General features: G+C 42.4%; 1 protein-coding gene across 11 annotated transcripts in view; it reads right to left on the bottom strand.

Annotated features, from left to right (window-relative positions):
* Positions 1 to 15,923, bottom strand: part of SYNE2 (spectrin repeat containing nuclear envelope protein 2) — a 374,696-nt gene that overhangs the window by 98,682 nt on the left and 260,091 nt on the right. For all 11 annotated transcript variants that reach the window (XM_055362017.2, XM_063697890.1, XM_055362019.2 and 8 more), the window contains 9 exons: positions 10,394 to 10,576; positions 8,948 to 9,082; positions 7,880 to 8,001; positions 7,586 to 7,727; positions 4,790 to 4,921; positions 3,528 to 3,680; positions 3,200 to 3,409; positions 1,461 to 1,562; positions 112 to 231 (listed from right to left, as the gene is read on the bottom strand). In XM_055362017.2, coding sequence (XP_055217992.2) covers positions 112 to 231; positions 1,461 to 1,562; positions 3,200 to 3,409; positions 3,528 to 3,680; positions 4,790 to 4,921; positions 7,586 to 7,727; positions 7,880 to 8,001; positions 8,948 to 9,082; positions 10,394 to 10,576 — 1,299 coding nt within the window. The remainder of the gene's footprint in view (positions 1 to 111; positions 232 to 1,460; positions 1,563 to 3,199; positions 3,410 to 3,527; positions 3,681 to 4,789; positions 4,922 to 7,585; positions 7,728 to 7,879; positions 8,002 to 8,947; positions 9,083 to 10,393; positions 10,577 to 15,923) is intronic.

Here is a 15,923-nt window from a genome sequence, read left to right as displayed (position 1 = left end):
CATCCAACCGGGGCAATAACTGAAAGACAAATCTAAACTCTGCTGGTGGAAGAAAAGGAGCTGGCCCCTCACAATCACAGTGCTGAGTCAATGTTTTCTGCTCAGGCATACCTCTAATTTGTAAACCTCCTGGAGTAAAGCATAAGGTAAATGAAGCCTCTCCCCTTCATCTCTTAGTTTGGCCACTCGGCTCTCGGCGTTCTCCAGCTCCACTGTATATGCATCTGCTTTCTAAGTGAGAGACAATACAAGAAAAGAAAACCCTTCAGTAAGTCAGAGAAGTACACATAGTTATCTAAAAAGAATTAAATAATACAGAAAGGGATGAAGGGAAAAGCGAAAATCCCAGCTCCTGCTCCCTCACCTCCTGCTCTCCTTAACAATCTTGCCAGAGGTCCCAAGTTCCTAACATGCTCCATACCAGTAGGGGTATACATGCATATCCCTAAACTCAATGAACTGCACCACAGCATTCTGTCCTGCGGTTAGCATTCCTCACTCACCAGCTCTTCAGCATCTCTTCACATCGGTATACACATATCTAGCTCCTTTGAAACAGACACACAGCATGCTATTGTAAGGGTGTACCCTGCTTTTGTTATCAGTCAGCTCTCAATGGACTTTTGGGCTATTTACAGTTTTTAATTCAAGCAGAGCTGCCGGGTCCATCCTTAAATATTTATGACTTATTAATTTATTTATTTAGAGACAAAAGTCTGGCTCTGTCACCCAAGCTGGAGTGCAGTGGCACAATCTCAGTTCACTGCAACCTCCGCCCCCCCAAGCTCAAGCAATTATCACACCTCAGCCTCCGGAGTAGGTGGGACTACAGCCGTGTGCCACTGCACCTGGCTAATTTTTGTATTTTTGATAGAGATGGGGTTTGCCATACTGGCCAGGCTGGTCTTAAATTCCTGGCTTCAAGTGATCCACCTGCCTCAGCCTCCCAAGGTGCTGGGATTATAGGCGTGAGCCACCAACCTGGCCAAAATATTTATCTTTATGCACTTGTCTTATACCCTTAGGAGGAGTACAAGTTCAGCACCTCAAACAGTGCCTGAACATACTAGATCCTCAATTAATATTTGCTAAATACATGAAGTCAAATTATTGCTGGAAGAGAGAGTATTCATGTTTAAAATTCTGATATACAGACAAAGGATCCCCAGGGTTCCCCTGGCAAGAGGATGAGGGTCTCATTTTCCAATACCCTTACCAACACTGGACATACACATTTTGTCATGGTTGATAAGTGAAAATGGCCTCCTGTTGTTTTAATACATTGTGCTTCAGAAAATTAGGAGATGTTTTTAAAAAGTCAACATAAATAGTTCTCATTTTTTATTTATTTACTTAAGCCTTGCTGCTGCTCACAAAGGAAAGTAGTTGAGAAGCACGGCTTATATGCAAAGCTCTGTGGTTCAAAGTTAAGTCAGTCTGAATTATTTTGACTTGATTACCTGAAGCTGTTCAGCAACACTCTGCCCACTGATTTCATTCAAAGACTGTTGTAAAGATGTCTCACTCTTAATGAGCTGATCATATAACCTCTTTATTTCATTCTGTAAGATAAATGTCGGAAACTGAGCAATCTCATTTAGGCCTTAATTATCTTTTTTTATATTTAGTTGGTTTTTATAATTTTTGTGACACTAGAAATTTCAAACAAATACAAAAATAGAGAAATCCCCATTTTATCATCATTAAACTTCAACAATTATTGATTCATGGCTGACCTTCTTCCCTCTACATCCTCCCTCCCGCTCTCAACTGTACCTAATCTCCTTTCCTTCAGGCTATTTTGAAGCAAATCCCAGGTCTCAAGTCATTTCATCGGTATATGTTTCAGTATATATTTCTAAAAGATAAAGACCCTTCTCTTTACTCCAATATACTCCTCCCCTGCCATCAATAATAATTCCTTAGTATGATTTAACTATCCAGACAGAATTCACATATCCCTAATTGCCTATAATTTTTCTTTTTGATTTGTTTCAATGATGATCCAAATGAGGTCCACATGTCATGATGGATAAATACATCTTAGATCTCTCTTAACCTGCAGAATCCCCGACCACTTTTTTTGTTTCTTGAATGTGTGTATGTGAAAAAATGGGTCATTTGTTCAGTACAGTTTCCCACAGGCTGGATTTGGCAGACTGCACTCCCAGTGTGCTGTTCAACCTGTTCTTCTTTTCTTGTGTCTGTTTTACTTGGATTCTAGCAGCTTGGTCAGATTCAGGCTTGATTTTTATGGGCAAGCCTCATTCATAAATAGTATTGGGTTTCATTTCTTTTTCATTAGATAATTTTAGTAGCTTCCTAACTCTTCCACCTGCCTGGAGTCTCTGCCTCTCCAATTCACTTTAGACAACTGCTGGAGGAATCTACCTGAAACATAGACGGATTGTCATTCCTTAGCTCAAAAACCTTAATGGCTCCCTCTCCTAGAAAAACAAATACAAATGCCTCCCCCGCCCCACCATTTTAATTGTTAATGTTTAAATGTAATACAAGAAATGAAACATTATTTTAGCTCATCCTAACAAATTGTTACTCAAGACTCTACTTTTTTTATTTTTTATTTTTTTACTTTTTTCTTTTTTTGAGATGGGATCTATGTGGCCCAGGCTGGTCTTGAACTCCTGGGCTCAAGCAATCCACCTACCTAGGCCTCCCAAAGTGCTGGGATTACAGGCATGAGCTACTACTCTCGGCCAAGACTTTAAAGGGCTTCACTTTTTTTTTTTTTTTTTTTGAGATGGAGTCTTGCTCTGGAGTGCAGTCGTGTGATCTCAGCTCACTGCAACTTCTGCCTCCCAGGTTCAAGCAATTCTCCTGCCTCAGCCTCCCAGGTAGCTGGGATTACAGGCACACACCACCATGTCTGGCCAATTTTTGTATTTTTAGTAGAGATGGGGTTTCACCATGTTGGCCAGGATGGTCTCAATCTCCTGACCTCAGGTGATCCGCCTGCCTCGGCCTCTCCCAAAGTGCTAGGATTACAGGCGTGAGCCACTGCACTCGGCCAGGGCTTCACTTTCAAATGATCTCCAACCATGAGCAACAAACAGAAGAGTCTCATCATTTCCCTTAGCAATTCTTATTAACAAATGTCACCAGGAATAGGAATAGGCATTAGGGGTTCATGCTGTAACTTAAAACAGTGCCAAAATAGGCTGTGTGCTCGGAATCATACCTGGTAACTGCGGTTGTAATCAAGGCCAGCTTTCAGGGACTTGCTTCTACAGACAGCTGCAGCCTGAGTGTGCTCCAGGCAGACTTGAAGGTTGTCAAAACATTCAAGGAGCAAGTTGGTGTTCTTGCCAGGCCAAGTCATGGCTTTCAAAAGATCACCCTTCTTGTCACTTAGCGCTAAATAAAGTTTCTTCAACTCAAGAGCCAGCGTCTGGAGTGGAGAGGAAGGAAGACAATGAATGAGCTCTGACCTCAAGAGGCTTCCACGTGGGCTTAACTCACGGGGCTGCTGTAATGGCCAACACATGGGCTCGTGAGAAGTGCCCTACCTCGTAGTGCACCTGCTGGCCAGAACCATCCTCCCTGTAAAGCCTGGGCATCTCCAGCATCTCCTCCACACTGCTGAGGCACTGACTGAGGGTCAGGAATAGTTCAAACAATTTTTTATCCAAATTGATATATGCTTCTTCTGTCATATTTTCCTGAATCAAGAGGAAAAAAGCAAAAGAAAATTAAGATACCTTTGCCTTCCTAGACCTATATTTTGCCTAGTTTCCATTATAGTTTATGATTTATGTTATGCTTCTTTTGTAATAAGCTGCTTCAAACGCTTTGTGAACTAGGTAGCAGAACAAATAAATAAACTTACGATGTTAAACTCGGAGAAAAATGAGTTTAAGAAGCTCAACGTTAGGTAGTTATTTGAGTACTGCATGGAACTAAAAGGTAAATCATGAGATGAAGGATCCCTTAGCAGGGCGATCCAGGTCAAAGTGTGGTCCCAGCTAAATTACACTGTCTCCTTTACCACTGTTTCCCACCCTCCACATTCTAATGTAGGAGAAAGCGGTTAATGAAATCAAGTATAGCTGGGAGAAGGAAAAGTCACAAAAGAGAAGCTTGAAGGGGTTGATTACAAAGAGGAGGTACAGTGTCTTAAAAACAGGAGCAGGCTGCAGAGGAGGGGGAAAGTGTCATTTACGAGCCGATTGTGAGAATCAAGGCTTAGGTGTATGACTCCAAGCACGTCCCCAGTGTCATGCATTGCGCCTGGTGAGTCTGGGAGCCACAGATCGGTTTTAGCATAAGCTGCTGGGGCCACCTCTTTTTCTTTACCCACAGCTACCCTGAATTCTTGAACAGTTTTAAGTAGTTTAGGAGCATGCCATAGCTAGTCACCACTCCAACTTGGGCCCTGTCTCCTACTATCTTCTCTGATAGACACCTCACATAACCTAGCATTACCTCAGTATTAAGTCTGCTCAGGGTTGAAAACCATGCCTATACTCCCTCCCTACTCTCCTCTTCACCCTTCCAATCCCAGATCACCACTGCGGGCAGCACTCATCAATCATGATCCTCTTTCCTGCTGATCCTGGACTCAGAATCCTTTGCGCACAGTCCCTAGGGAACCACTACAAAATATATTAGAGTTGGCAAGCAAGATCAATTCAATTTGCAATCCTAGGACCCATTCCATTATGTGTTCCATGACTTGTTCAGTGACGACAATTATGACGAAGTCACAATGATGATATCTCCTTTGTTTATGTTATTACAATGAGGAAAACACATTGTGTGCAGCTTCTACCTGTGTCTGAAGGTTACTTGCTTCTTGGCGCAGGTCTTCAAGTTGGGTGGTGTAGGTTTTCAGTTCTTCAGTTGTTGGGTATCTAAAGTTATACATACTCACGCTGGGTAGAATACCCATATTTGTGGAAACCTATTTGACAAAGGAAAACTCTATTAGTGACAGTTTTAGACCCTGCTGATGTTAATTAATTTATTTTTTTATTTTCGAGATGGAGTCTTGCTCTGTCGCCCAGGCTGGAGTGCAGTGGCATGATCTCCTCTCACTGAAACCTCTGTCTCCCATGTTCAAGAGATTCTCCTAACTCAGCCTCCCGAGTAGCTGGGATAACAGGTGCCTGCCACCATGCCCGGCTAATTTTTGTATTTTTAGTAGCGACGGGGCTTTGCCATGTTAGCTAGGCTATTCTCGAACTTGTGACCTCAGGTGATCCACCTGCCTCAGCCTCCCAAAGTGCTGGGATTACAGGCATGAGCCAACATGTCCAGCCTGCTGATATTAATTTAAATAGAAAAAGATGCCTTAGCATGCTGTCTTCTGAGCCACTTTCTTGGTGAACATTTTTGTCTATCTTGCCATTTATAAGAAAAAACAATTAAGTTTTAATATTTTGGACAGCTTTGAAAAGTCATGACTAGTTATATTTAGATACCTGAGGGTTCATTTAGATATCAAAATGAGAGGAAAGGCTGGGCTTAGTGGCTTATGCCTATAATCCCAGTACTTTGGGAAGTAGAGGTGGGAGGATTCCTTGAGGCCAGGAGTTCAAGGGAGTTCAAGACCAGCCTGTACAACATAACAAGACACATTCTCTGCAAAAAAAAAAAAAAAAAAAAAAAAAATTATACAAAAATTTTTGAAGTAGCTGGTCATGGTGCTGCACACCTGTAGTCCTAGCTACTCGGAAGGCTGAGGCAGGAGATTGTTTGAGCCCAGGAGTTCAAAGCTATAATGAGTTTTGGTCATGCCACTGCACTCCACCCTGGGTAACAGCGAGAACCCGTCTCTTTTTTTGAGACGGAGTCTCGCTGTTGTCACCAGGGCTGGAGTGCAATGGCACAATCTCAGCTCACTGCAACCTCTGCCACCCGGGTTCCAGCAATTTTCCTGCCTCAGTCTCCCAAGTAGCTGAGATTACAGGTGCCCACCACCATGGCCAGCTAATTTTTGTATTTTTAGTACAGATGGGGTTTCACCATGTTGACTAGGCTGGTCTTGAACTCCTGACCTCAGGTGATCCACACACCTCAGGCTCCCGAAGTGCTGGGATTATAGGCGTGAGCCACTGCACCTAGCTGAGACCCTGTCTCTTAAAAAAAAAAAAAAAAAAAAAAGGTGGTGTGTGTGTGTGAAATCATTAATCTTTCAGTTTAGTAATAACAACATTCACGCTACAGGGCTAGCTGCTTATTTACCAGTTTACTTTTGACACAGCCAACTATTAGAATAGAATTCAAGTCTCTTCTAAGGGATGGGTTTGCATCTTGATTTGTTATTGAAAACCTAAATAAGTACTGAAAATGAGCTGTGATTTCGGAAGGGTGAATGATTCAGAATTAGCTCCTTTCTCAAATTCGAAAGCTGACAAATGAAATGAAACAGGGTGAGGTGGTAGATGACTCTGCTTGGGGAAAGAACTAATAATGAGTGGAGTTCTCCTGTTTGCAAGAGACCTATGTACACGTTACAGTGTAATATGGAGAAACCAAGGTTAAGGGCCAACTGATGAGTTTGATTGAACTTTAATTGGTCAAATAAGGTCCTTAGCAGGAAAGAGGACAGCTGAGAAGTTCCTATCAGACTGGGGAGTTGGGAAATCACGGGTAACCTTTGCCCAGGCAATGTGAGTATGTGGTGGAAGGCAGAAGCCTGCCTTGTGCGCAGTGGTGCTGTTTTGCTCACCTGCTCCCTGTCTGGAGAGAGGCAGTAGTGACTGACACAGCAAGCCAGCCTGATAGAGCCTGTGACGGCAGTGATAAGGAGGGCCAATCACAGGGAACATCGATTGGCCAGTGCCATCGGCACAGGGGTTGGCACATGGTAGATTCCAAAGAATTTTCTGATGAATGAATGACACTCATTGTAGCACTGTATAGTTTTTAAAGTGTTTTTTTTTTTTTTTTTGAGACGCAGTTTCACTCTCGTTGCCCTGGCTGGAGTGCAATGGCGCGATCTCAGCTCACCGCAACCTCCGCCTCCCAGGTTCAAGCAATTCTCCTGCCTCAGCCTCCCGAGTAGGTGGGATTACAGGCATGCACCACCACGGCCAGCTAATTTTGTATTTTTAGTAGAGACAGGCTTTCTCCATGTTGAGGCTGGTCTTGAACTCCTGACCTCAGGTGATCCACCTGCCTTGGCCTCCCAAAGTGCTGGGATTACAGGCGTGAGCCACCACACCTGGCCAAGTGTTTCTTAAAATACATATTCATTCCTTTAGTCATTCAACAAACAGTAACTGAGAGTCTGTGATGTCCTAGGTACCGTGCTTGGCACTCAAATGCAAACCAGGCAGACATGATCTGTCTTTCTTCCCCATCTAATGGGGAATACAGACTATAAACAAACAGGCGGATAGTTGTTATAAATAACAGCTCTGATGAGGGAAGCCCTGGGTGCTACAGAAGCACAAAGGAGGGGTTCCTAATGCAGGTTTCCAAGATCAAGAAAATGTATCAGCCAAGTAAAAAACTCACTTGGCAACTTTGCTTTCTGGAGAATATACATGTTTATTTAGTGAATGCTTGTTGGATTTTCAAAGATAAACAGGCTATTTGCACCATGTAGATACAGACTGACCTGAGGCTCCACAAGCTGAGGGAGTGGGAGCTTTATTTTTGATGAGAGTTCATGATGCAGATATTGCCACTTATCTCCATTTTGGCCCTGGGGTGACAAGATCGAGTCTGGAACGTCATTTTCAGGGCTGGATGCCTGGTTGCTTTTGAAGAAGAACAAAAGGTGAAGAGCATAATCAACACTAAACATTTTGTATTACATTCACAGTTCTATGAGCAATTTTTAAAAGAAACACTCTTAATTCTCCCAGTCATAAAACCACTGAATGACCAACTCTATTTTTAAATGTTTTACCTTGCAGATGATTCCTGAGTTGTATCTTTATCATGTTGGCAATACTGGGGCCACATTTTCTTAGCATTAAATTCTATGAATTTGATGAAATCTTTCTGTTCCATTGGTTTTAACTCTAGAACCTGTAATTGAATGAGATTCAAATGGTCCAATCCATCAAGCTTTTCGATTAGTACCCACTAGTTTCCTCTGCTGAGATAAATCTAATTTTGAGCCAGTTCCTAAATCATTAATTACTATTTCTCTTTCTTGCATTCCTGTTCTTGTAAACTCTCACTTCCCAAAAACCTATTTAAAATATTCACACAATAACTGTTATTTAAACCGCATACATGGAAAATCATCAAAGACATACAAACACATTTTGAAAAGACAGGCAAAGCAGAGTTGCAACTACAGAAGTTCACCCTGAAGACAGTTGATATAAGATGTAAGTTAATAAAGGAGCAAAGTTATGGTGTCCCCAGTGTTAGCAGCTGAAAGCAAAGCAGATACTGTGGTAAATGCTGAAAACTCTCAGAGTTTCTGCACACACACAAACACCCACATGCCACACTTTGCAGAAATTCCATATAGAAAGCTTTTTTTTGTTTGTTTTTGTTTTTGGAGACAGGGTCTCACGCTATCACCCCAGGCTAGAGTACAGTGGTGTCATCTTAGCTCGCTGCAACCTCTGCCTCCTGGATTCAAGTGATTCTTGTGCCTCAGCCTCCTCAGTAGCTGGGATTACAGGCTTGCACCACCATGCCTGGCTCATTTTTTTGTATTTTTAGTAGAGCTAGGGTTTCACCATGTTGTCCAGGCTGGTTTCGAACTCCTGACCTCAAATGATCCGCCTGCCTCAGCCTCCCAAAGTGCTGGGATTACAGGCATGAGCTACTGTGCCTGGCCTTTTTTTTGGTTTTTGAAACAGGGTCTCGCTATGTTGCCCAGGCTGGCCTCGAACACCTGGCCACAGGTGATCCTCCCACCTCAGCCTCCCAAGTAGCTAGGACTGTAGGTTTGCACCACCTTGCCTGGTTAAAAAGTTATATTCTAGTCCCTACAACTGTTGGGGACTAGAATTACCTGTTGCTGCTGGAAATCTTTTTGTCTGCTGAATTGTGGCCTTTCAGTTACAATGGATTCCAATTCAGAAAGGTTGACTGGTTGGAGAGCTTCTTGATGCTCTGGCTCTGAGGATTTCTTTAGAATGGTAAGATGCTGCAAAACATTTCATAATGGCAGGCTATTTATTTTTAAAAATAAACTCCACTTTATCTCAATTCTAATAATGGGACTACATAGAAAAATTTTACGTGAAATAAATGATGGTATTTTGTTATTTGCTATAATTATATACTATAATTTTTTGTTTTTTGAGACGGAGTTTCGCACTTGTTGCCCAGGCTGGAGTGCAAGGGCATGATCTTGGCTCACTGCAACCTCCACCTCTTGGGTTCAAGGGATTCTCCTGCCTCAGTCCCCCAAGTAGCTGTGATTGCAGTTGTGCCTACCACACCCAGCTAATTTTTGTATTTTTAGTAGAGACGGGGTTTCACCATGTTGACCAGACTGGTCTCAAACTCCTGACCTCAGGTGATCTGCCTGCCTTAGCCTCCCGAAGTGCTGGGATTACAGGCATGAGCCACCACACCCAGCCTACTATGATTTAATGTACCTATTTCATAACAACTTCAAAAACTACTGCATTTGGTGAGGTGATCATCTTACTTCTTCAAGCTAATTCATCCAATGAATTACTAAAAGCAAGAAAATGTATTGCCTTTTTTCTTAAGAACAAATACCAGATAAAAAAGTACCAAAAAGAGAAACAGTATTATAAATTCAAATTTCCCCTATGGCTAAAATACATTTTTTTTAAAAAGAGAGAACATATTAGGATGAAAGGGGAACCATATGGCCTATGTATCTGCAGGCAGTCTTATTTCTGTGAACATAAATCTCTAAGTAGGAACCACTCATAAGCACATGCAAATCTTTTATAGTAAGATCTACTCATAAGATGCACATTTGCATTTATAAACACAGAGTGCTTTTAAAAATCATGAGAACACTTTATATGATACTTTGATTATATATATAAACACTTGCAAATGAATAACAAAGTATCCTGGAAACAGGTTTATGTTTCTGATGTCAAATTTTAGTCACATCTATGAAAGCTTTGTTTTCCAGTCAATTAGAGTCACAAAATTCCTTTATAACACATCCTTCTTTTACGAAGAAGCCTTACACTAGACCTCACTGCCAGCAAGAACACTCAGCTACATTAAACCAACACAAACCAAACCACTACCATCACCAACAACAACCTAGACAGGAAAACTGCAAAGTAGAATGAAATAAAAATAACAAGCCAGTGTACTCATCTACGGTGTTAATGTGTGGAATTCTTTCACACTTAGTACAGTTTCTCTGTAGCCGGTTCATCACTTCCAACCAGAGTTCTCTTCTGGCAGGTCTGCCACATATGTGTATCAAGATGAATGTCCATAGATAGTCATTTTTTACCTGATCTTCACTGTGCTTCTCCTGAAGCATCATCTGGACTTTTTCTAAATTGCACTTCACTGTTTTCAGTTTCAGGGAAAGCGCTTCAGCCTCATGTTGAGTGGTTCCATTATCTCCCAGGCCCTGATCTTTGCAAGTCTCTAACAGAAAGGCAACCTTGTGCTCAATCTCCGTTAGCATAGCCTAGGAAATAAAAGCATTTAATTATTCATAATGTTGTTCTTGAAGAAGTATTGTGCCTGCAAACAAGTTAAGACTTACTCTTTTTACTTAAGTGTATACAAGAAGTCCCAGAAACACAGGATGGAAGAAACCCTGGAAAAACAAAAACTTCCACAGAATTCTTGTACTTTTCAGTAGGGATGCAACCAAACCAATCCCAATTACACATGTCACTCTGTCAAATAATTTAAGTAAATGACTCTATAGTAGCCTTACAAAACACAGCAGAATGTATCCAGCAGAGGATAGTGGTTAAGAACACAGATCTTGGAACTAGACTATCTGGTTTCAGATCCCAATCCTACCACTTAGTAGATGTGTAAACACAGGCACCTTACTTTAGAGGAGTGTGCCTCTAGTAGTCTGTAAAATGAAGATAATAACCGAACTCACCTCCTAAGATCATTATGAGGAGTGAATGAATTAAATCCATGTACTTTGGCCAGTGCTTGATACATCTGTGCTTAAAAAGTGCAGATATTCTTATTTTCCCCCTACCTTCCTAATCTTTTTTTTTTTTTTTTTTTTTCTGAGATGGAGTCTCACTCTGTTGCCCAGGATAGAGTGCAGTGGTGTGATCTCAGCTCACTGCAACCTCCACCTCCCAGGTTCAAGTAATTCTCCTGCCTCAGCCTCCCGAGTAGCTGGGATTACAAGAGTGCGCCACCACGCCCAGCTAATTTTTGTATTTTTAGTAGAGATGGGGTTTCGCCATTTTGGCCAGGCTGGTCTCAAAATGGCTGGTCTAAAACTCCTGACCTTGTGATCTGCCCACCTAGGCCTCCCAAAGTGCTGGGATTACAGGCATGAACCACCATGCCTCGCCTACCTTCCTAATCTTTTATGTTGCAATCCAAGTGTGGAATAGGAATTTAAAAAAGAATTCCATGTAACTGTTTGAAAATTATTTCCCTTGCTCTTTTCCTTCTCTTTCTCAAGCCAAATAAGCCTCCAAACTCTCAGAACACCACAGAAGAAATAATTTGGAACCTGAAATATGTAGTTATCGATACAACCGGCCAATTCACACAAATCTAAAAATATATCAGCTGGATGAAGTAAGTTTCCCAGTAAGTCTCGGTCATTGTATTCCTGCTCGACAGATCAAGTTTGCCCTCTCCTGGGGCTCAGCAGCCTGCTCCGTCATGCCAACTGGCTGGGCACTCACGTCAGCAGCAACAGACAAACTCACATTCCAGCACCATGATCATTTGTACTAAAACTCGGTGCATGACTAAGAACAAGTTCCATTCATTGAGCGAATTTAAGGAATTAAAAATTTTCCTTAAGGAAGAACTCTATTCTTAAAACAAAATTGCAAATAATTTATCCTATAACTCCTTCATCCAAGCAAGCTATAACAGGCCCCTTTATCTATGCTTTTACTTTCTGTGGTTTCAGTTACCTGTAGTCAATCAGGGCTCAAAAAATATTAAATGGAAAATTCCAGAAATAAATAATTCATACATTTTAAATTTTGCACCACCTGAGTAGCGTGATAAAATTGCACACCATCCTGCTCCATCCCGCCCAGGATGTGAATCATCCCTTTGTCCAGCATATTCACACTCCAGCACTCGGCTCATTAGTTACTTAGTAGAGGTTGAGTATACCTAATCTGAAAATCTAAAATCCCAAAATGCTCCAAAATCTGAAACTTTTTATGCACCATGCCAGAAGTGGAAAATTCCACACCCAACCTCATGTGATGGGTCACAATTGAACTTTGTTTCATGTATAAAATTATTAAAGTTATTATATAAAATAACCTTCAGGATATGTATATGAGGTATAGATAAAACATAAATTGAGGCCTAGCATGGTGGCTCATACCTGTAATCCCAGCACTTCGGGAGGCTGAGGCAGGAGGATCACTTGAGGCCAGGAGTTTGAGACCAGCCTGGGCAACACAGTGAGACCCCGAGTCTACAAAAAATAAAATTAGCCAGGCATGGTGGTGTACGCCTGTAGTCCCAGCTATTCCGGAGACTGGGGCAGGAGGATTGCCTGAGCCCAGCAGGTCAAGGCTGCAGTGAGCCATGATCATGCTACTGCACTCCAGCCTGGGTAACAGAGCAAGACCCTGTTAACTCTAATATAAATAAAGAAATTAATTAATTAATTTAGTGTTTAGACTTGGGTCCTCTCTCTAAGATATCTCATTATGTATTTGCAAATATTCCAAAATCACCCCCAAAAAACCAAATGCAAAATACTTCTAGTTCCAAGCATTTGGGGATAAGGGATACTCACTCTGTAGCCATCTCAGTTGTCAGATCGAAAAAACATAATACACACAGAGTTTGGTACTATCCGCAGTTTCAGGCATCCATTGGGGGTCTTGTAACACAACCCCCACAGACAAAGGTGGGACTACTCTACTTATGTCCTCTATAGATTCTTCTAAGTTTAAACAATATGTACCCATAGATTGTACAGTGGCTATAAACAAAATGTAGCATAATTTTATGCTGTTTTTCCCACTTAACTATTACATACTTTTTCATCTGTCTCCACATGTTTCATGATTTTCATTTTAACAGCTACAAGTTGATATCCCATGATTCACTTACCAATTTCCCTCTTGTTACCCCTTTGTTTCTAGTTCTTCACTTTTGTAATCAATGCTTCTATAATTATTTTTCTCATTTGGGATTATTTTCAGAAGGTAAATTAAAAGTAATGGTACTGGCCGGGCACGGTGGCTCACGCCTGTAATCTTGGCACTTTGGGAGGCCAAGGCAGGTGGATCACCTGAGGTCAGGAGTTCGAGATCACCCTGGCCAACACGGGGAAACTGTTTCTACTAAAAATACAAAAATTAGCCAGATGCTGTGGTGCATGCCTGTAATCCCAGCTACTTGGGAGGCTGAGGCAGGAGAATCACTTGAACCCAGGAGGCAGAAGTTGCAGTGTGCCGAGACTGTGCCACTGCACTCCAGCCTGGGTGAGAGCGAGACTTCATCTCAAAAAAAAAGTAATGGTACTTTTAACTCAAAGAATATGAACAGCTTATATGTTGACAACTGACCTCCCAAAACACTGAGCCAATTAGATAGAACTACCAGACATTAGAGTATCTATTTTTCCAGAATGATATATTTTTTTTCTAATGTAATGTGACAGCTGTTTTAATTTATGTCTTTAATAATCAAGATTAAACAATTCTCAAATATTACATTACTAAGCATAATCCTCCCTCCCTCCCTTCTTTCCTTTCTCTCTTTCTTTTTTTGACAGTGTCTTACTCTCTTGCCCAGGCTGGAATGCAGTGGTGCAATCATAGCTCACTGCAGCCTTGAATTCTTGGGCTTAAGAGATATTAGTGCCTCAGCCTCCCAGGTAGCTGGAACTACAGATACACACCACCATGCCCAGCTAGTTTATTTTTTAATTTTTTAAAAATTATTTTGTAGAAACAAGGTGTAACTATGTTGCCCAGGCTGGTCTCAAACTTCTGCCCTCAAGCAATCCACCCGCCTTGGCCTCCCAAAGTGCTGGGATTACAGGCGTGAGCCACCACTCCTGGTCCATAATCTTCAGTGAACTGTTTGCTCCTGTCCTTTGGCCATTTTTCCACTGGAATTTTGTGTTTTTACAGACCACTTTAAGGTTTTTATATGTTTCAATAATAACTTTATTGTGTTATGTTATATAAATGAGCCAAAGATGCCTTCGTATGTTGGCCCCATGTGGTTTTTCTTCAAAGCAGGTCAGAAGCAGTAAGTTCAAAAAGTGCCAGCACCAGACTCAAATTTTTACACATTTGACGGCTTTAAATGCAGCCCATATAAGCATATTTTAATCCATTTAGAGCCTGTCTGCTTTGCATACCCCTAAAAACTGCACCCAACATCTGCCAGCCACGGATAAGACTAACCCCGGGCTATAAAAAAATCCCAAGCCTCTGCTGCCCTTCGGCACTCTCTGACCCAGAGACCCTCCACTGTGCTGAGACATTGCTAGACACATAAGTTCCCTCTCTGTTTCTCCTCTCCCCTGGGAGTTCCCTTGCCTTCCTCCCCCTCTGGGTGGTGGCCTGACCCCCAGTCTATGCCTTAGCCTCTGGAAGGTCTCCTGCAGTAAAGAGCTTCCCTGTCCCTCACGATCATAATCTTGCCAAAATGCTGCCCAAATAAAGCTTGTTGGGTGCAACTGCCACCTGGTAGTCATGTCTTTTCCTTGAGCAGCCTGGAAATCCTTGAACTCACTACAAGTGGCAATGAAGATGGGATTCTGGTGATAATCAATGAGTTGGCATAGGGTCTACCCAGTCAGTAGATAATCGGTTGGCAAATCAATCCTGAATGGCCTTTAAGTGGGTGGGACTCAAAATCTGGACTGCCTGGAGTTGAGTTTAGCATAGCATTGCTCTGTGCTGTATGACGCTCTATGGCATTCACAGGCTCCCCTGGGCCTCATCAGCCAGGCCAAGTGGCAGTGCCAGTATCTGAGTGAACCTATCCCTTTAGAACTGACTTTTGGGCTGGGCGTGATAGCTCACGCCTGTAATCCAGCACTTTGGGAGGCTGACGTGGGTGGATCGCTTGAGCCCAGGAGTTCGAGACCAGCCTGGGCAATATAGTGAGACCTCTCATCTCCACAAAAAAATACAAAAAGTAGCCGGGTGTGGTGGTGCAGGGCTGTAGTCCCAGCTACCCAGGAAGCTGAGGTGGGAGGATCACCTGAGCCCAGGAAGTCGAGGCTGCAATGAGCTATGATTGCTCCACTGCACTCCAGCTTGGGTGACAGGGTGAGACCCCAGGAAAAAAAAAAAAAAAAAAAAAAAGAACTGACTTTTGAGATCAGAGGTGCCAAGCTGTACAGAAAAGGAGGCTGGCCTGTCTGTCTGGTTCCTGGATGTTGTTAAGACTATGGGCTTACATAGAAGGGGAGAATGCACAACTGTGGATCAAAGGCAGGCTTCCCACAACAACATAACAGGCTACAGCAGGAAACGCTCCCTGTGGCAGGGCTAGTGATATGCGTACTCTGAGACAAGAGGATGTCTTCATCCTGGCAGACAAGCCCATATGATAAAGACAAGTTTGGTCTCCTAAGTGCAGCTGGGAGAGAGGCCTTTGCAAGCAGCTCGCGTGCCCCTGCTCTTGTGACACTCGATCATGCTGTTGCAATGTCATCATTCTAGCCTCTCCCTGGAGGGATTAGAAACCCCAACCTTCGGGCTGAGCCGGCAAGCTTTACTGAGAGTGACTAGCGGCAAGGAAGTTTATATCCCTGCCCCTCCCAAGCAAAACCCAGGGCATTCCTAGTAAAATGGTTGCAAAGCCCTTTTATGCTGTATCTT

This window comes from Gorilla gorilla, chromosome 15 (genome assembly GCF_029281585.2).
Source record: "Gorilla gorilla gorilla isolate KB3781 chromosome 15, NHGRI_mGorGor1-v2.1_pri, whole genome shotgun sequence".
Lineage (NCBI taxonomy): Eukaryota > Metazoa > Chordata > Mammalia > Primates > Hominidae > Gorilla > Gorilla gorilla.
The sequence above is the reverse complement of the archived record's forward strand: the minus strand, read 5'-3'. Positions and strand labels throughout refer to the sequence as shown.